The sequence below is a fragment of the Solea solea genome, chromosome 12 (assembly GCF_958295425.1).
Source record: "Solea solea chromosome 12, fSolSol10.1, whole genome shotgun sequence".
NCBI classification, from domain to species: Eukaryota; Metazoa; Chordata; class Actinopteri; order Pleuronectiformes; family Soleidae; genus Solea; species Solea solea.
In genome coordinates this window covers 26,227,732-26,247,409 of record NC_081145.1, presented here as the reverse complement: position 1 = coordinate 26,247,409, position 19,678 = coordinate 26,227,732, and the positions used below count along the sequence as shown (strand labels likewise).

The window sequence follows — 19,678 nt, the reverse complement described above, 5'->3', positions numbered from 1 at the left end:
AGGTTGGATTTTTAGTCAATTCTCGTCTTACCTCAGGGATTTTTCCCAACCTCCGTGTTGACTGAACCAGATGAGACACTTCCTTTCTACTCCCAGACTACCAGCAGCCATCAGAGGACAAAGAGACACACAGGAATTAACCATTTTTTATTAATAATAATAATAATAATAATAATAATAATAATAATAACAATAATAATAAATAAGGTGGAGGTGGAGGTGCAGTATAAACACTTTTCTGCCATAATATACTAGAATATAATGTTTAGCGCATACGGCGCAGCTTCTACCTTGCACAGACTCACCTGACTTCCACAGCAGAGACGTCATCACAGGTACAAAGTGTGTTTGCCACGTCCAACAGTCCCTGCTGTGTCAGTGTGCTGTTGCTCAGACTGCACACATGAAGACAATGTTCAGAATCATTATTCTTCAGTCAACATCTGTTATACTATTTTTCTATCTTACCTGACAAAGCTGGTGATTTTAAGCTTTGGTAAAGAATCCATGAGACACTTCACTCCATCGTCCGTCAGCTGGTTACTGGATAAACTGGCAGCCAGAGGACAGAGTTGCTCATTACAGTTTGGTAGCAGAGCGCTGCTTTCAATGTACACTCAACAGCCACTTTATTAGGTACAGCACATCTCTTCAATTGCCTGTTAATGGAAGTATCTACAAGCCAGTCACAGTCCCAGCCACTGTCAATGTGGACCCCAAGCAGGTTTGTCCATGCACCCCATGTCACACCCACTAAGTACAACTTTCCAGGCTACGTGGATACGTGAGCTTTAAGTGTGCAGGTCCTATGTGGTTTCAGTAACATGGACCTCAGAACACAGGAGGGGCCGCCATGGAAACCATGGAAAAAACAGTTTGGGAACAAGATTATCAGCCCATAGATATAACACTTATGTGGCCCACATGGACACATGCTGGCTGGGATACAGTTAGTTAGTAAATATGAACTTTTGAACGTGGCATGGTTGATGATTTGGCTTTTCACACACAACTCATCTCTTGTTGTTACAGAGAACGGTCTGGAAAAGAAAAAACATCCAGTGAGAAGTGAGTTTCTCTGGGTCAAAAAGGTCAAAAGAGAAAGACCATTATAGAAAGGCTACAGTAACACAAATAAGCACTGGTCACAACCAAGTTTGAAACACATCATAATTATTATAATAAGACTAATAAACTTAAATATATATTATATTATATATTATAATATATATTTATTGATAAATAAAGCTAACAAGCCCAATCAAAGGCCAACAGTTCACACAATGAGCAAAAACAAGGCATCAGTGGAGAGAAAAGAAGAAACCTCTGATAGAACCAGACTCAAACATGTGCAGCATCTGCCTCGGGCCGGTTGGGGTGAAAGGAAAAAAAGAGAGAGAGGAGAGATGGGGGGCAGAAAGGGGGGAGAGAAAAAGAAAGAGAGAAGGAGGAACAAAGAGAGGTGAGAAACGGAGACAATAATATAACAACAAGAATCATAAAAATAAAATAGGCGGAAAGGGAGAGAACAAGAGACAGAAGGAACATGAACAAACCAACACAAAAATAAAATAGGCAAACTAGAACCTTTGTACCTAATAAAGTGGCTGTGAATGTATTAATGTTTAAGAGTATTTGAGAGAGAACATACTCTAGGACAGACAGTTGAGGACCCTGCAGCAGAACCTCTATCAGCCTCTCCATGTCATCACCGTTCAGGCTAAAATGAGTAAATCTGTGCCCACAGCAAGGAAAGAGAAGAGAGGAGAGTACATATATTATATATTAGGACATTTGGTCAAATATCACAGAATAAACATCATGTACATCAAGGTCTGCTGTTTTTTTTAAAGTTGATCTCTCCTTTTTAAAGTGGTTTATAAACTACACATTCATTTCTGTGCTTATATCATTTGTATGCCACATTAATACAACATTATATAGGCAGTTTAGATAAACAAGTCAAACTACAAACAGAAAACTGAATGTGATGTTTTTTTTGCTGACAAACCTGCATTTGGCTTGTTCTGCTCTCGCTCTGTCAAAATGGATGAAACATTCACCCTGAGGCCTGAGGAACAAAGGGTTCACAGCTGTCATCTTCAGTCTAAATAGTCCTTACTTAAAGTAAGTAAAAGTACACAGAGGAAAAAAAGAAACGTACCTGAGCTCCACTGATGTGATGCATTGACTGACCGTCAAACAGTCGACCATCGTCAGTGCCTCGGGTAATGATACGATACTGTTGCTGACACTGGAGGCAGAAAAGTTACCTTTTCAGTTATTTAAAGCAGATAGATGTACATAAATATTAAAGGGTCGACTGATTTGCAGATATGATAAGTGACTGATTACACACTCAAATGAAAACAACGCACACAGTAAGTGTCTTACTTGAGCGTCTGCAGTGACACCATCTTCGGTAGAACTCGGAGGAGACTCTTGATCGTCTCCACTTTCAATGCGTTGTGAGACAAACTGAAACAACATTTTAATAAAAAGTCAACCTGTTTGGACATACGGTATATAATAATACAGTAATATCAACACTGCACTTACTCTAACTTTAAGTGGGAGGAGCCACAATTGGCCAGTTTCCTGCACAGTATGTTTACGTCGGACGGCAGGAGGCTGCTGTCGCTCATCCTACACAAACGTGAATGAGTGTAGAGCTGAGATTAAAATGTATGAATCATTTAGGCAATAAAACAGAACCTGACTCTTGTCTGAACTTATAACTTGATACAATTGTTGTATATCTGCTCCTGGTCTGATTCTTCTGTCTCTACCTCACCTCCCTCGTGTCCTTTCTGTCCCCCACCTCTCCTCTGTCCCCCATTTTTTCCTTTCACCCCAACCTGTCTTGGCAGATGGCTGCACATCTTTTGCCTCTAGTGCTTGTTCACTGTGTGAACTGTAGGGTTTCTCTGCTCTCGATGATGTTGTCCATGTACAGTGTCTTGAGATAATGTTGTGATTCGGCGCTATACAAATAAAATTGAATTTAATTGAATTGAAAAAAATGAATGAACATCTTAACACGATACAAAAAGAGCTAAAAACTAAAATGTTAATTTTACAGACAAAGAAATGCAAGAGTAAATCTCACGTCTGAAAAACTTAACCAACACATTTGTTGTTGTTTTACAAATGAATTAATTGACTGACAAAATAGCTGATAAATATTTTCCTACAAACTCTTTATCAGCTTGCTTTACCTGAACATCTTCAGCTGCTGTTTGTCATCACTGCAAAATGCATCAAAAACAGAATTAGTTTTATTATCATTCAAATTAAAGTGCATTAAAGAAACTGTACATGCTGCCTTTTTTCTTTTACCGTCTGTCGGAGCAGAACTTCAGGATGACACGACCTCTTCCTTCCTTGCTGTAAAACCAACAGATACAGATCACAGTTGTAGTAGAATTCTGCCCGTTAATGTCAGCCAGTTTACACGTTATCAAGTTACCATTGTCAACTGAAATAAGTTCATTTCTATGCAAATGAGTATGCTTTTGTGAACATGTGTGTTTTTTTTTTGTTTTTTTGTTTAATATAAAGCTGTTTAACAGCAGCTCTAAAGGGCTCGTTGCCATGGTGACATGTGCACACACACACACACACAGAGAAATCTCAGTACCTGATGTTAATCTCGGTGAAGTTGTTAGAGGAGCTCAGAGCAGACGCCAGCGTTGCTACTCCCTCCATGCTGATGCCATTGTTGCTGACACTGACAAACAAATACAAACACACAAATTATAATCTCATGATTATTTTACTCGATTGATTCCTTAGTTGTTTGGTCCATAAAATGTCAAAAAGATGTTAATCTCTGTTTCTCAAAACTCTAAATTATTCACTTTTAATGAAACCTGAAGATATGCACATTTAAGTCGCTGGAAAATCAGAGACCTTGATTTATTTACTTATAAATAAACTCAAACTGGTAACTGAGTTGCTAATTGATTAAGTAAGGGTAATTAATTACCCTTCATTTGAATTTACCAAACACACATTTGGTTTTATTTAAAATTCTCCTCTTACTTGATTTCCTGGATGTTGCTCAGACGAGGAAGGACATCCAGCACTTTCTTCAGACCCTTGTTTCCTAAACTGTTACTGGACAAACTGATGAAGTGAAGAATGTAGAATTACTGTCGGGAGCAGAAGCGAAAGAGACAGAGAGATAAAGTGTTGACAGCAGAGTGTCTTACTCCAGCACAGTGAGATCACACGAGGTCCTCAAACTCCTCCACACTGGCTCCAGATCGTTGTGCAGCAGCCCACAGAAGCTGAGACTGAGAGACAGAGAGAGAGAGACAACAGTAGAACCATCATCAGTGACGATAACAACATCTGTGGCACTGACATCTGACCACGATAAAATAATATGTTAATGCAAATGAAAAGCGCTGTAAGAATGTGTCGATTATTTTAATCGTTTGGTCCAGGAAATGTCAGAAAATGCTGACAATGACGATGTTCTCAAATGTCTTGTTTTGTCAACAAACCAAAATTATTCTGTTTTAATGATTCTTTTGTTATATGGAGCAAAGAAACAAGAAAATATTCACATTAAAGAAGCTGAAAAATCACAGAAACTTGTTTGAATTCTTTAGAAAACACACAAACCGATGAATCAATTATCAAAATAGTTGACGATTCATTTAGTAATCGACTAATAATCGATTGATCGTTTCAGCCCTAAACTCTACCCTAATCCAGATGATTAAAGAGGTTGGGAAAGTAAGTAAATACAGTAAATAAAACAAACAATTTGTGAAAAAAGGACAAAGTTGACAACTGAAAACATACCAGAGTGCTTTAGTGTTTGCCGGCTTTTTGCTGCCTCCAGGATACACAACAGACACCTGAACAGGATCTGGATCAGACTGCAGTCTTCAACATAAACATAGACATAAACAGACAGTTATGAATGTATGAGCCACGGCTTCAAACCAAAGAGGAATCTTCCACGTACAGATTCATAGCCTTCATGTAATGCTGCGTCGTACCGGATATGAAGCTCCACCACGGCGGGACAGTGAGACAGCAGAGCGGTCAGAACAACCAGGTCCTCCACTGACGAGCAGCTGCCATTGAGTCTAGAAGAAAAGAAAAAGAACAACAACACACCGTCATCAAACAAACTGCAGTTTATTTATTTAATACGGACGTTGAGCAGGTTTGTTTTGTTTGTTTTTGCCAATATTTACACATGGAAAATGTAAGTGTAATTATGTACAATATAATCAACTACATACACATTTAGCTTCAACTCACATTATTACCTATACTTGACCCTATACTGGTCACTGTATGGTACTTAGTGATGATGCATGAATCAAGTCTTACAGGATCTTGTTGGTGACGTTGACCTTTGGTAGAAGTTGAGTGAGCGTCTCCAGAATGTCTTCATCCCACTGATCTCCAGACAAACTACAAACACACACACACACATACCATTTAGTGAGTGGTATTTACACGTAAAAGTGTAAGTTAAAGCTGTAGTAATGTGTAATTATATGTTATATAACAACAGTTTCTGTCAAGCAAAACTGTCAAGACCTTTCATCAAATCAAATCAAATCAAATTTAATATAATTTACTGCCCCAAAAGTGAGCAAATGAAGTAACTGCAGTGCAAAAACATGGTTTGTAACATCGATGTAATGGACATGTTTAAAAGTTACACAGTACAGCTTCAACATTCATTTATTCTTTATTGTATTTGATTAAAGTAGATGGTTTTATGATATTATGGGTACGGTTACTCACTCCAGGACGGAGAGGGCGGGGCAACGAGCCAATGATTTCCCAACTTTTTGTATCTCAGGCTTTGTCCATTTCTGGTTCACTAAACTGGAGAGAAATTGAGATTAAATCAAGATTAAAAAAAGGGATGAATAAGTATAATTACAGGTTCGGGGGCAAGTTCAATTCTTTCCAAAAACCCAAATAAAATCAGAGAATGTGGAACTTTGCTCACAACCCGTAATTTACCTTCAGAGACGGAGCAAAGTTCTCCCAGGAAGCTGATTTATGTTTTGTTAGGTCAATAACATGTGATAACAAAGAGTGTTATTGTTGTTTTTACCTGACAGTTGGTTGAGTTTTCTTCTTATGGCTGCACATGTGAATGTGTGACAAGAAGAAGGAAGTGTTAGTATAAGTGAGGGCAACATTACAGTGTGTTTTAATGGTTTTATTCATTTTATCAAACCATAAAAACTCAACTCACCACTCCATATCTGAGCTTTGGTGGAAAGTTATTGTAAACTCTTTCATTCCACTGCAACGGGACAACAATTCATGAAACGTCATCGAGATTCTGCAACAGCACCATGTGTGTGTGTGTGTGTGTGTGTGTGTGAGAAATCCTACTCTGCATGGACACTCTGGATGTTCACATGTGAAGACATTTTCCCGATGAGATAGTCCACTGCCTGCAGGGAGCTGTTGTTCCGACTAAACCTGTGACACAAACACAAAAGATTCAAACTTAGAAGCAGCAATATTTTGAGATTACGCAGCATCATAATAAAATGATCGGGCCAGTTTCATTTACGTAGGGTGCAAATCTTCAAAATGGACGGCAACATTAAATTCTGTTGAGTTGAGGCCATGGTTACGGTCGACGTTTTTGTTTGACTTGGTCTATGACATCTTCCCACAAAATTTCGGGTCACCTTAGGGGGCGCTATAGAGCCCTTGAGCAATGCAGGAGTCCGGGAACTAAGTCAATATCGCATTTTTACAGACCTGACCTCCATGCAGAGTTTTTATGCCTCTTAACCCCCTCAAAAGTAACCGCAAATCCACGCATATAATAATAATCTGAAGGATAACAATAGGTTACATGCAGGAGCCATTTCGGCCCCTGCCATTTGTGACTTGGGCCTTAATAATAATCATCAATGACATCTTCAACATCAGTGTTAGAGGGAGGGGAATAATAAAAATATATGAAATATAATAATAGTAAATGTCTACATTTTTAAACATTTCTTTGAAAAGAAAAGCAGAAAATATTCACTTTTAAGAAGCTGAAAAATCAGAGATTATCAAAAATAGTTGAATTAAGATATGAATTTTTTATGGATTAATGGTTTCATTGTTGCAGCGTTGGAATAAACTCACATTACAGACTCTAGTCTGGGCAGTTTGGTGACGACATCGGCAATGAGTTTGATCCCATCATCTTTCAGGCTGTTGTCACTTAGACTTTAAAAATAAACAAAACACAAAACAATCTCAGACCTGCATCATCTGAGCACATGTTTACACGTGGCATGAGATTAATGTTTGGAGATCAATACTTGACGTCAGTGAGGTGCAGACACTTCTCCAGAGCAGAGGCCAAACTCGCTGCTCCCGTGGCCGTCAGACTGGCACCGCAAAACCTACACAAGACATGGGAAAATCTGTCAATTACCAGTAATAAATGATTAAAAGACTTCTTTTCAGAGGGGATCTCAGGACTTCAATCAATTACAGAGGTTCTGAAACACGTACTGGAAACAATACAGTGCGATAAAGGAGCGTTCAGTTCGGACACATCAGGTCAAATGTTGAATATTGTACAATGTGTTCACTTCCAGCACGTCTCATCTATAAATAGGAACATTATTTACTCAACAGAATGGCAGAATGCACAAGTTTAGCAATTCAACATTCCTACTACATGATCATGTACTGTACATGATGATGATGGAGAAATATTGAATTATATTCCATTTTAAAAGGTTAAATAATTGTATATACTATACTGTATGTAAATGCTGATTTCTACAGTTAAGCTAAAGGTAAAAAAAATAAAGTTTAAGAAGTTTAATCTTACTCTAGTTTTCTCAGGAGAGGGAAGTCGGACAAAATGGAGGACAACTTCTCAGCAAACTTGTCATCGTACTTGCGGCTCCGGAAGCTAAAGACACACAAATAATGTTAAATAAAACGTAAAATAATGAATCAGGCATTAATGTTTGGATACCACCAGCCACCTAAAATCTCTCACTGAAGATTAAGCAGTGCGAGTCTGTTAGGTAAAATATGTTGTAATAATTACACTCAAGGACACTTTACAGAGACAAAACAATAAAACAACAGACAACAGGACGACACAGTTAACAGAGAACGGAATAGTGAAGCTATTTTGAGTCTTTTATGACGTGTTTCCACGGCCTGAAATATGGGAGGTAAGGGAAGGTGCGGAGGTTAGATGGAAATATGCAGACCGGGTAATGTTACTGACGTGTCTTAACCTGAGGGGAGGGGGGTGGGGGATAAGGAGGATATATAAGAACATAACCACTGATTTAATTGTTTTTCTTTTTTTACAGTTATTAATAAAGAGAAAGAGGTCCTTAAAGGAAAAACCGAAAGAGAAAGAGGAGGAAGAAGAAGAAGAAAGTGCATGAGCAGCTCATCCAGCTTCTCTACCTCTACTCCTTGCATCTTCACTGTAGCACCTGTCTCACTGTCCCATCCATCACTCCATACATGTCCTGCACCACCCTCACATGTTTGTGTTTGTGCGTCAACCTACCTGAGGTGGTGAATGTAGCGACACCTCTGCAGAACATCTAGACACTCCAGCTCCATCGAGCACGCTCTGAAATCCAACCCAATGCCATTATCCCCAACAGAGTTGACTACAAATGCCACAGCATCAATGTCTTTGGGCAACAGCCGGATGTTGCGCAGCTCCAGAGCGGATCTTGCACCAACAGTCTCTTTGGCCAGTTGCTGGTCCTGACTCTCCTGAACACAGTGGCAAAGCTCCAGTATCTGGGGAAATGTGGGGAGGAAGAGGAGGATGAGTAAGGAAAGAGACAGAAAAGAGGAAAGAAAGTGTCACATCTGTTCATTCCACCTTTGGTCCAGTCAGGTTGTTGTGGCACAGGGATTTCAGCAGTTTCAGAACGAGGGCTTGTCGTTTTTGCACCCAACTCTGGAGTCCTGCTCGACCAGAGGCCCGGGCAAACTGGACCAAGGCTGGAGTGCACTGTTCTGAAGCCAGACCACACACATAAAGGTGCAGAGAGTCCGTGAAGACAGTCCGATGGTCTGACTTGGTCATCCAACGGGTTTTCAGACTGAATCTGAGAAGAAAAGAGAAAAAAGAAAGAAAGAACAATGTCAATATTTGACAATGGAACACACAGTGACTTCCCAGTGATATTAGGATAACTGGAATAATATGCCTATTTTATTGTTTTTTACTTACAGAATCAAAACAGTGACAGTAGTGACACAGACATTTATTTTTATTTTGGTGGATATTGTAAAAGGAGTCTGCATTTTGTGTTTTTTTTGTATGTGTAACTCCCACAAATAATACACCAAACTTTAGGACAGACAACTTCAAGGAGAAGGGGAGAGATTAAATCAGTTTTATACTTCTTTTCACTCCTCCTGAGAAGAAGCTAATGAATGTGGATGATTTGGTTTGTATGTCTGCTTGTGAAATGAACATTAATGTTCTTCTTTATGTTCAAAATAAACTAAAACTAAACTAAAACCATTATTTATTATTTTTCTCTCACTGCCTATTTACCGATCTAAATTATAAATTCAAATTCAAAGGACCACAGAGGCATGGGAAACATACGTTTGTGTTGCCAAAGCGAGTGTACAAATAAAACAAAATTGTGTAGTGGCAAAAGGAAAACAGGACAAGACATGCAGAAAGTCTTATCTTAGTTGTCAGAGATATGTCATAGTGACCTCCTTCCTTATTGTGGTGCTGTTTTCGTGATATGTTTATCTTTCCCTTTTTTCTATCATCAAAGATACAAGTTTCATCTAGTCTCTACAGGATGTAGTGAACTCCTTTGATAGCATTTCTCTTTCAGTGTAGACTTCTTTTTTCTTTCTTTCTGTTTCTCTCTCACCATTTCTGTGGTAGTTTGTCAGAGATATGAACACCGTTAAGATTTATTGGGACTTTAGTATGAAAACTCTCAAAAGCCAAAGTGAATAATGCAAACTGTGACTTTGTTTTTTTTTTACTTTTGCACTTAAGTTGTGACTCTTCTCAATCATAAAAAAAGGTCAAAGTAAATTGAGGAAGATGGTGCATATGAATGAAAGCAAAGTCTGATTGTGCAGTAGATACATCCCAGAGTCCAAAGAACTCATACTGGTTTTAAAGGAAGGCATTGTGAACAGAAACCTGAAGTTACTTCCATCTATCTATCTATATATCTATCTATCATTCTATCTATCTATCTATCTATCTATCTATCTGTCTATCTATCTATCTATCTATCTATCTATCCATCTATGTTGCATGTTAGGATTTGAACACTGCGGCGTTCGTCAGGAGGAGAAGCTGCAGCATCTTCTCTCGCTCCTCAGACAGACTGGTATTTATACTGAAGTCTTCAGCTGTGCGTGACAGGAAAAAACCTTCAGCTGCGTCACAGCTGAGTGTCACTTTCACACACTCCCACACCCCTACTGCTGTATGTGTGTGTGTGTCTCCTTTTAGGGCGTCAGGTCACACGCATGTCCCATAGACTCGGATCCACTTACAACTCATTTAGCTTCCACTGCCAAGTTATTCCTGGAATATACGGTGTGACTTTATTTGGTCAAGTCCTACAGCACACAAATAAGTATAATAATATCAAAAAATAAACCCTGCATGTTTAAAGATGAAGTATTTTAGACGTCCACTCTGTGCATTGTTTATGTTTAAAATCAGGTTGGAAGTCGATGATGATTCTCTTGCGTTGTTGTGACTTGTTTTTCAAACTAAAGTGACATGAGTCTATTTTTACTGACAGACTACAGAACAGGGACAGGTTCACTTGCCCTTAAATGTTTTATACCTATATATATATATAATATATTACACTTTTAAATAGAAAATAATAGATTAAAATTTATAATCATACATGTGTGAATAGATATGATGTGTTCAAACCACACATTTATTAGAGTTAAAGTTTATTAATGTGCATGTTCCATGTTAACTAAAGCAATTAAAAATATATAATCATTACATTAAGTACATTTTATTTACATACCTCTTTTAACAAATTTTGAAAGATGCTTTACATCAATGTGACGCAAAGTGTTTTTATTTGTCTAGAGCTTTTAACAAATGTTCTGTCTGTACATCAGTAAAAAACGTCATATACATTGTTTTGCATTAAAAGTTAGTTTGTAATAATAATAATAATAATTTTTCATTCGTTTTTATAAATTGTTTAAGTTCTTCTTGTTGGCGAGTTCTTCCAAGCTTAAGTTAACCAGGCTCTATTTTTAGTTGCAGTGCACAGAGTAGCAATCAGTTCACCTAACCTAAAATATTAGTATTAGTATTAGTATTTTAACCTGTCTTTCTAAGCAATCTAGGTATTTAGAAAAGATAAGTTAGGTGACACAGCTTTAAATTCAGTAACAAATATAAAGAAGACCTGGGTTTGGGCCCCGGTTGGAACAAGGGTCTTTTTGCATGTTCTGTTCCGTGTGTGCATGCGTTTTCTCCGGCTCCTCCCACAGTCCAAAAACATGCAATATGCAATATGGGGATAAGGTAACTTGGTCACTCTAAATTGACTGTAGGTATGAGAGTAAGAGTGAAGGGTTGCCCTATATCAGATATATCATATTAGAAAATGGATGGATGAATAAAGTGATATATAAAAATTACAATGTTAAAAAATGTTAAAATGTGTGTGTGTATATATATATACGTATATACTGTATATATGTATAAAAATATGTATATGTACATGTATATATATACACACACATTTTAAATGTTCTTTTTGATTTGTCATCATCTCCCTTTTTTGCAAATTAATATTATTATTAGTAGTAGTAGTATTAGTAGTTGTTATAGTGGAACATTTGGCCCTCCTTCTTTACCTTTTCTTGAGCTGTGAGTCAGTGACATCATCACTGCTCATGATTCTGACCGCAGCCAGAAACTCCTGTATGGTCAGATGAATGAAACAATAGGCTTTGGCAGGGAAACCGTCGTCCAGCCTGAGCTCCACCTTCAAAGACAGATACACTTTATTTATCATGACTGACATGAGCTCATTGTAAAGAAAACTTTGGCTGTTTAGATTTGTGACAGTGTTACAGTATGTGGATTATGTGACCTGTGAGAGAAGCCCAGTCCTGATTGAAAACTCCAAAACATTGTCAGGAATATTCTCCTTCAAGAAGAGGATCTTGCTTTCCTCTAAACCTCTCCAAGCCAGTTCAGCGAGCTCACATATCTCTGATTGATAGCGACTCAGAGTGGTCTGCTTACACACAGAGCTGCACAAGGAAGAAAACAGAAAACAAATGCATTTGCATTTTAGTCAAAACATAACCCTTTTTTGTGTTTTGTTTTTTTACAGTGTATGAGCAGGAGGTTAAATTCAAATGTGTTGATAAATATCAGTTTGGATAGACATTGGCATACAATAAAAGGACATTTTACATCAGCAAAAGCAAGAATACATTCAATGTAATAGTTACACTAGTTATACTTCTAACTTTATAGTTATAAATAGTTATATACAATCCATTCCCAGGAGAAAAAACAGTATATTTTATCTTGTGAGTTTTATGTCTTGTGGCAGTCATTAAATTATTACTGTAATGTAATAAATTATTTGAACAAAACTAATAAAAGATCACACGAAAGTGACAAACTGTATATTTTGATTGTAATGTTGTATAAAAATGTGTATTATATTTTATATTTCTCAGTATTTCCTACACTTTATGGTGATTTCGATGCTTGCTTACTGTTTATTACCTTCCCTTTTTTTACTACTTGTGATAATCCTATCTTATCTTAGTAAAGCATCCGTTTAATCCATTTGTTTGTGGTGGTAAATGTGAAACAATAGTCTTTGTTGTTACCTCAGTGGATGTTTTGTGGCCTTTGCTTTGTCATGTATTCCTTGTTTTTCATGGTCACGGCTGAGAAATGCATCAAGAACAGTGAAGTAGACCTGAGTGAGAGTGGAGGGAATCTGGGTGTGTGACGGCTGAGCTCTGCTATTCGTCCAATCCATGTCCTCTTCATTCTTTCCTCTTCTTCTTCTTCCCCCTGCAGCCGGCACTCCTCCTCCTGCTTTTGGTCCCTTTTCAGGGGGTTTTCTTCTTGTCTCTCTTCCCCTCTCTTCTTCTTCTTCTCTAGATTGTTCGTTATCTTCCTGCAGAAGATGTTTCAGACATATGCAGCAGATGTTGCAGAGGGCTGGGAGGTAAGACATGGCCAGGAGGTGTTGGTTGGAAAGAAGGAGGTCTGCTGCCTTTTGACCAAGGCCTTTATTTGCTGAGTCACCTTTGGAGAGAAGATAGAAATGACTTCAGTGCAGAGAAACCCAAGTAAGATGGTGTTTTCACTAGTTTAACCTCTTCCTGCCTGATCATGATTCATTTTATCAAATTTATTACAACTTTATGTAGGTTTTTACCTTTCACTCCAAAGAAGTTCTCCACAAAATCCTTGATGTCGGGACAGTCCCATCCCAGCAGCTGGCCCACTTTGTCTGACGTGGCGTCCAAATCCATGACGTCACGCGTGCGACAGGTGATCAGCACGGTGCATCCGGGGAGGAGCTGACGGCTGAGGAGCCCCGAGACGAGGTCCGCGACGGGCAGAGGGTTTTCTGGGCTCAACGGTTCCCCCTGCGCTTCTTGTCTGGAGACTCTGTCGTGAAACTCATCGTAGCCATCGAGCACCCAGCAGCTTTGCTCTGGATTGGACAGGAGGTAATCCACGATAGCTCGCTGTCCAAACACAGAGAATATGCAGAATGTAAGAAAAAGAATTCTCCTAAATTCTCCTTCTTTCACATTAAAGCAGAACTTTGCAATTCTGGTAATTTTTATTGCCTTTTTCTACAGAGCTGCCACTTCAGTTTTGGAGTATATATTTTACAGCACCGCAAACCTCCCTCAATCCATCATCTACCTCTTTATCCTCACAGTGGTAAAAACTCACAGCTGACACTCCCCCCTCCCTTCCTCTCCCCTGGCCATGTGCACTTGTTTCCAATGGAGCCAGCGAACACAAGCCGTGGACTCATGTCCATTTTGCATTCTTCTGTGTTTTTCAATTCTCAGTATTCGATAAAAGCCTTGATGTCATAGCTGGTACCTGGTAAGCGAGTGTGTGTGAAGCGAGACTCGAGACTTTGCACGATCTCCTGATTCTGAGGACTCCAGGTCAGAGACGGTGGAGACAGCCCCAATCTTCCTCGCAACAAGACATTTAACCATCACAATGACTCCGAAGCTGTTAAATTAGGGTAAAAATCCTGCAAAGTTCGGCTTTTACCACCAGAAAAGTTCTGATTCACGAGGACACTGTTTTAATAATGTTACTGATTAATGTTACCTTTGCATCGTCGCCCCCGTTTGGAGGGAGGTAGTGTCGGAACAGCAGCTCAGACAGGGACAGAGGGCCGGACAGTAGATTGAGCTGACGAAACTCGAGCAGGACAAAGAGGTAGGATAAAGGGATTGGGCCCTGGATGAGAGGAGAGTGTGAGGGGACAGAAACACAGGCAAGGGATGAATAAAATACTCCAAATACACACAAACAAACATAGGGCTGCCAGCGACCTTAACGTGTGTTTTTATTTTATCACATTAATCGCACACAGAATGTCGCAGGCTTGTTGGTCAGTGTCACACTTTTAGAAATAGTTGATGATTGTTGTTGGGTGTTTTCGGCTCGACTCCATCAGTGATAGTATCTGGTACCTGGTGCTTTTTTTTGGTACCTGCTCTGGCGAGGTTCCAAGTGAGCTGAGCGGATACTGAAATGATACTAAATGTGACGTGTTTTGGTTATTTATAGTATGTAATTCAGACCCTCCACAAGTCGAATAACACAAATACAAAGGTGCTGTACCCACTAAATAACAAATGATTTAAATAGGTATGTACTTACAAGACCGTGTGCCCACTGCTGTCCGAGACAAGACGTCAGCAGAGTTTTTCCTGATCCAGCCAGGCCAACAACAACGGTCACCTTTCCTGCACATCCTTGGAGGAAGGAGTCCAGTGTCACTCTGGACTCCGGAGAACCAAAATCCCCATCAGGCTCTGAGTTAGGTGGAGGACATGTCTTAAGTTAACAAACATGCATTATGTGCATTATACATGTAACATCATAGGACATGGATTTATTTTTGTTTTTTTTGTTATTTTCTTTCCTGTTTTGTAACCCATTTATTTCTGTTTCTGCTGCTTAACAGCGTCAAGGTGAAATCAAAAGATCATGGTAAAACATCCCGCTCTCCTAATCACTTTGTGTGCGCACTTGATCGGGTGTGTTAATGATGGAGGTGACATTTAGCTGCCACCATGCCGCCTGCAATAAGGTGTCCACCCCCTAAGGTTATCGACCGCCAGAATCTCATTCCACATGGAGGTGAATTCCTCTAAATATCCTAATTGAACCGAAAGAAATATGATAAGGAATTCATCAGGCTGACCTGGTGTTCTGCTCACTCTGTCTGCCTGACCGGGGGTTTGATCAGGTCGGTCCCTGCCTCTGTTTGCTGGTCTCGGGCTGATCCACACAGTCTCCAGATGGACCTCCTTCACCAGGCCTTCACTCAGCCGCTGCCACCTTCTCCGCATTAAATGCACGACTGCCGCAATGTACTCCCCCCAGTGGTCTGTGGAGAGAGAGTGCAAGAATTATTTGAAGACCATTTCCATTACAGAGGAAATCATTCCGTAATGAGAAAAAACGCAGCCCTGTTTAAAAGAGACTGCAGATTCTAGGGCTAGTGCTAGCCAGCCATCCATTAATTAGATATATATTAAATACCCAGAATAAATGAAACTAACTAGATAAGGGGAAGGGGGAGAGACTTAAAGTTTTAACTAAATGGAAAAATGAACAGACAAACATACAAATAGATACAAGTGTGCAGCAACCCCTGGAAAACAACAAAGTTTAATTTGGACGGGAGTTTTCTTCCAATCAAAATACAATTATTAAGCTTTGTATAAGATGACTTGTTACTTGTTGGGAGCTAAAGCCTTGTCAATAGTGCACAGGCCTCCACAGATGGTAGGAGCAGCCACACAGGTGTTTGTGGTTGGCATGCAAAGCATGTCCATGTGCTCCATACCACAGGATGACATAAAAAACAACATCACTTTTGTTTTGTGTAATTTCCCCACCTCATACATGTAGTAATGAGCCATATTACAGCAGCAGATGAGATGTGTAATATAATGCATCTCACACAGTGTTTTGATTCAGGTTACATGCAACTTCTTTATAAGTCTGGTCCCTTTTTTGGTCTGTTGTTTACTCGTGTGCGGCCCCTCGCTCGGTCAGAGTCGTTTTCTCTGACAACACTTTTCGCTGCTTCTTTTTGAGCTTCTAAAATAACGCCATGAAGTGCCACGAAGCAATTTGTGTTTTCTCAAAACTGAGCGAGACCTCCAGTTTCCAAAGACTCCGGGTCGGCGGGTTTTCCCACTAACAAACAGAAGGGGGAGTGGAGACAAACCCCCGATCACCATCACAATGACTCCAAAGCTGTTTAATTAAGGTAAAATTCCTGCATAGTTCTGCTTTAATTACTCCATATAACTCCTCTCTACGGCTCCAGAACCATCTGATCATCTCCGTGGTCTGTGCAGCTCCTTCTAAACACAAATCTCAGACTGTTTTCCCCTTAAACGCTAGACGTTTCCCTTAGACGTAACTACATACTATGTAGCTCCACAACAATGAGGCCATCTGATAATGTAACTGTTAATGATAATGATAAGAAACAATAAAACATACTTGCATAACTTCAGTAACCAGCAATTAACCAACACTAATGGTCTGTCTCTCCATTGAACATTATAAATACATATAAATAAATAAATACAAAAACATAAATTAAACATTAAATACAAGAAACATATAGAAAACATATGTGTTTAAACAATAAAGTCAGTCCATAATGAAAATAAAGTGCTTTAGAGTAAATAGAACGTTGTTCTTTCACATCTGACGACTGCAGTTGTCCAGGTAATTCAATACCCAGCACACACACACATGGTAAACATACCACATGCACTCCCACACTTAACACATTAAAGTGGAATGAAAACAATTTGATCAATTTCTGTTGGGTTTTTTTATGGCCTGTGTTTTACGTTTGTGTCTTCATGTTGTTGACAGCAGCACACGCTAACACTGTTAGACAAGTAAAGCTCTTTATTCCCAGGCCTTCAGGAAATGTACTTGTGAATCCATTATGAAAGCGGCATACAAACGTTCATGTAGAGCTGCAGTCAACGATTAATCAACCACTACATTGTCAACGATTGAGTTTCAGTGGGGCTCATTAAATCATTAAAACAGATTATTTTTGGAATGCACCCAAAACAAAACATCATTTTCAAGGTCTGGGAAAAACAGGTCAACAGTTTTCATAGGGAAGCACGACATTATGGGCACAATGTTGACTTTAAAACGTGTTATCGGATATCTGCAATCACACCAAGTGACTTACACCAGATGTGACTTATGATTAAAAGAGTCAGCTAAAAAGGCTGCTACTTTTATTTATTTTACATAATCAGAGAAAAGTGAACAGAAGTAAATGGCGTCTAAGCTTCTGTGCAGTCTGCTACCAGAGGAGCTCAAATATCTTCTCGACAAGAGATCTCAGATGTTGTTCCTGAAATGGAATCTGTTTGAGTCAGCTTCTCCTTGTGTTCCTATCACCACTGGGGCCACAGTTGCCTGTACTCCTCACAGTTTCTCGTGTTCCATCATCTTGATGCTTATCTCAGCTTATCCCAAAATGCAGCTTAGGTCAGCCGCACGTTGCACCTCATCAATTTCTAACTGCGATAGTCAGTTCCTCTTCTGAGCTAGCAGCAGCCTGGATGTTGGGTTTCGAAGCATACCCTACTGTAGGCGCCACATTCTCCGCACAATTCCCTTCTCACTGGGGTTTGCTCTGCTCGAGTCCAGCTATGGTGTGTGTGTTCCAATAGCCCACTTTTCATCATGTTCTCCTTATTCCTCAACACCGGACATGGACCTTGTTGGCCCGGGCTACGTCCAAGATGGTAGTGCTCTATAATTTATCATTTATAATTTATAACACACACCTGTGCCAAAGTCAGTAGTATCAGATATCAGCAAAAAACTCCCTAATAGCTCTCATTTTTCAACATTTTATGGACCAAACCACAAATTGATTAATCAAGAAAATAATGGACAGATTTAGTCGATTATCACTCCTCTGATAAATGTTGAGATTTCAGACATTTCCCTGGTAATTGTTGGAGATTAACCCACGTTTTTAGTATTCTTAAGTCTTTTTAACTGATCTACAGTTTGCCATTGTTCGGCTTGATTCTTGTGTCGGACTTAATCTAATCTCACTATACCAGAGATTGAATAATATGTGAGGAAGAGGAGGAGGGTGATGAGAGAACAAATGATCTGATTGGAAATAAATCTGCCTCCTGTAAAAAAGTCCATAGCTGACTTTGCTCAACCTATTTACACCACTGTATTTTAACGTTGGATTGTTTAACATTTAAAGTGCAGTGAGAAAGTTGTACCGATCCGTGGGCGTTTCATAAGCTGCTGCTCCTCTGGATGAGGCCATGACGACTCCTCCTTGGTTACACTGTGAATGGAGGTGGAGTTTTCATCTACAGCACAAGAAAACACACACACACACACACACAAAAGGTTACATTACATATAAATAGACAAAGTATAAAAAAAAATCAAATAGCTACACCTTAGTGCTCACGCAGCACAGGTGCACCCATGTGTTTGTGTTTATAGGTCACGCATTCAGGCTTTAAAAAAAAATGCTGCTATAAAGTAGCGATAATTGTGCAGAAGTCACACAATTAGACTGTTTTTTTTTTCTTTTTGTTCATAAAAAAATTTGAACTGTCTCCAAATTTCATAAATTAAATCTGATTTTAAACATTTTGAGTACTTTTTGCTCAGGTGTGTTTATATAGTTGGTGAAATGTTTTAATTTTTACATCAGATTACCTAGGTTGTGCTAAAAGAAAAAGGATATAAGTATAACTCTACATTGCACATTCTTATAGCCTCTGTATATATTGTATGTTTAATCAAAGTCATGGAAAAAAGCAGCCAAAATGCTCTCTGTTCTAAGGGTTAATAACTATTTTGTATATTCTATTCACAGTGTCTAACTTTTACTTTCTATATCATCAAAAAAAATACAATCTTGGGGAATCCCGGAGTGAACCAACAGGAAGAAAATGATATGCTGAATAGGTACTTTCTTCTTTTACTTTCGTTTGATTTTCATTTCGTTTGATTTTCATTTCAATTCATTAATTACGATTGGTAACCGGTCTCCTCCAACCTCAGACTACTTTTCACCATAAATGAGTGAATTACTGTGTGTTTTCTACCTGTTAAGTTACATTTGATTTTTAAGAGATGCTTTGGATGGTGCTCAAAATGCAAAATGTGTAAAAGGTTAATGGAACAAATGTTGCCCATTTACTCACTAACTCGGTGAGTAAGAACACCACCTAAATTTGAATATGTTGTCACACAGGCACAGAGAAAAAGAGACTTCCTCCGTGATTCTAAGAGACGTCGTTGAACTGTGGCAACGGACATGTGCCCACACCTCCACTCCAAGTGTGCAACAGTAAACGCTTCCTGTTTGAAATC

The 19,678-nt window shown here is 39.0% G+C and overlaps 1 protein-coding gene across 1 annotated transcript in view; it reads right to left on the bottom strand.

Annotated features, from left to right (window-relative positions):
• nlrc5 (NLR family, CARD domain containing 5) overlaps positions 1–19,678 on the bottom strand; it is a 33,677-nt gene that overhangs the window by 10,730 nt on the left and 3,269 nt on the right. The window contains exons 3-35 of the mRNA XM_058645339.1: positions 18,568–18,660; positions 15,468–15,653; positions 14,921–15,075; positions 14,363–14,494; positions 13,437–13,752; positions 12,877–13,303; positions 12,120–12,282; positions 11,881–12,011; positions 8,873–9,101; positions 8,546–8,787; positions 7,841–7,924; positions 7,320–7,403; positions 7,141–7,224; positions 6,385–6,474; positions 6,242–6,292; positions 6,098–6,127; positions 5,779–5,862; positions 5,356–5,439; positions 5,016–5,105; positions 4,816–4,899; positions 4,215–4,298; positions 4,045–4,128; positions 3,641–3,730; positions 3,340–3,387; positions 3,219–3,248; positions 2,560–2,646; positions 2,395–2,478; positions 2,165–2,254; positions 2,012–2,071; positions 1,652–1,735; positions 469–552; positions 306–395; positions 32–97 (exon numbers count right to left, since the gene is read on the bottom strand). Of these exons, the coding sequence (XP_058501322.1) occupies positions 32–97; positions 306–395; positions 469–552; positions 1,652–1,735; positions 2,012–2,071; positions 2,165–2,254; positions 2,395–2,478; positions 2,560–2,646; positions 3,219–3,248; positions 3,340–3,387; positions 3,641–3,730; positions 4,045–4,128; positions 4,215–4,298; positions 4,816–4,899; positions 5,016–5,105; positions 5,356–5,439; positions 5,779–5,862; positions 6,098–6,127; positions 6,242–6,292; positions 6,385–6,474; positions 7,141–7,224; positions 7,320–7,403; positions 7,841–7,924; positions 8,546–8,787; positions 8,873–9,101; positions 11,881–12,011; positions 12,120–12,282; positions 12,877–13,303; positions 13,437–13,752; positions 14,363–14,494; positions 14,921–15,075; positions 15,468–15,653; positions 18,568–18,660 (3,820 nt within the window). The remainder of the gene's footprint in view (positions 1–31; positions 98–305; positions 396–468; positions 553–1,651; positions 1,736–2,011; positions 2,072–2,164; positions 2,255–2,394; positions 2,479–2,559; positions 2,647–3,218; positions 3,249–3,339; positions 3,388–3,640; positions 3,731–4,044; positions 4,129–4,214; positions 4,299–4,815; positions 4,900–5,015; positions 5,106–5,355; positions 5,440–5,778; positions 5,863–6,097; positions 6,128–6,241; positions 6,293–6,384; positions 6,475–7,140; positions 7,225–7,319; positions 7,404–7,840; positions 7,925–8,545; positions 8,788–8,872; positions 9,102–11,880; positions 12,012–12,119; positions 12,283–12,876; positions 13,304–13,436; positions 13,753–14,362; positions 14,495–14,920; positions 15,076–15,467; positions 15,654–18,567; positions 18,661–19,678) is intronic.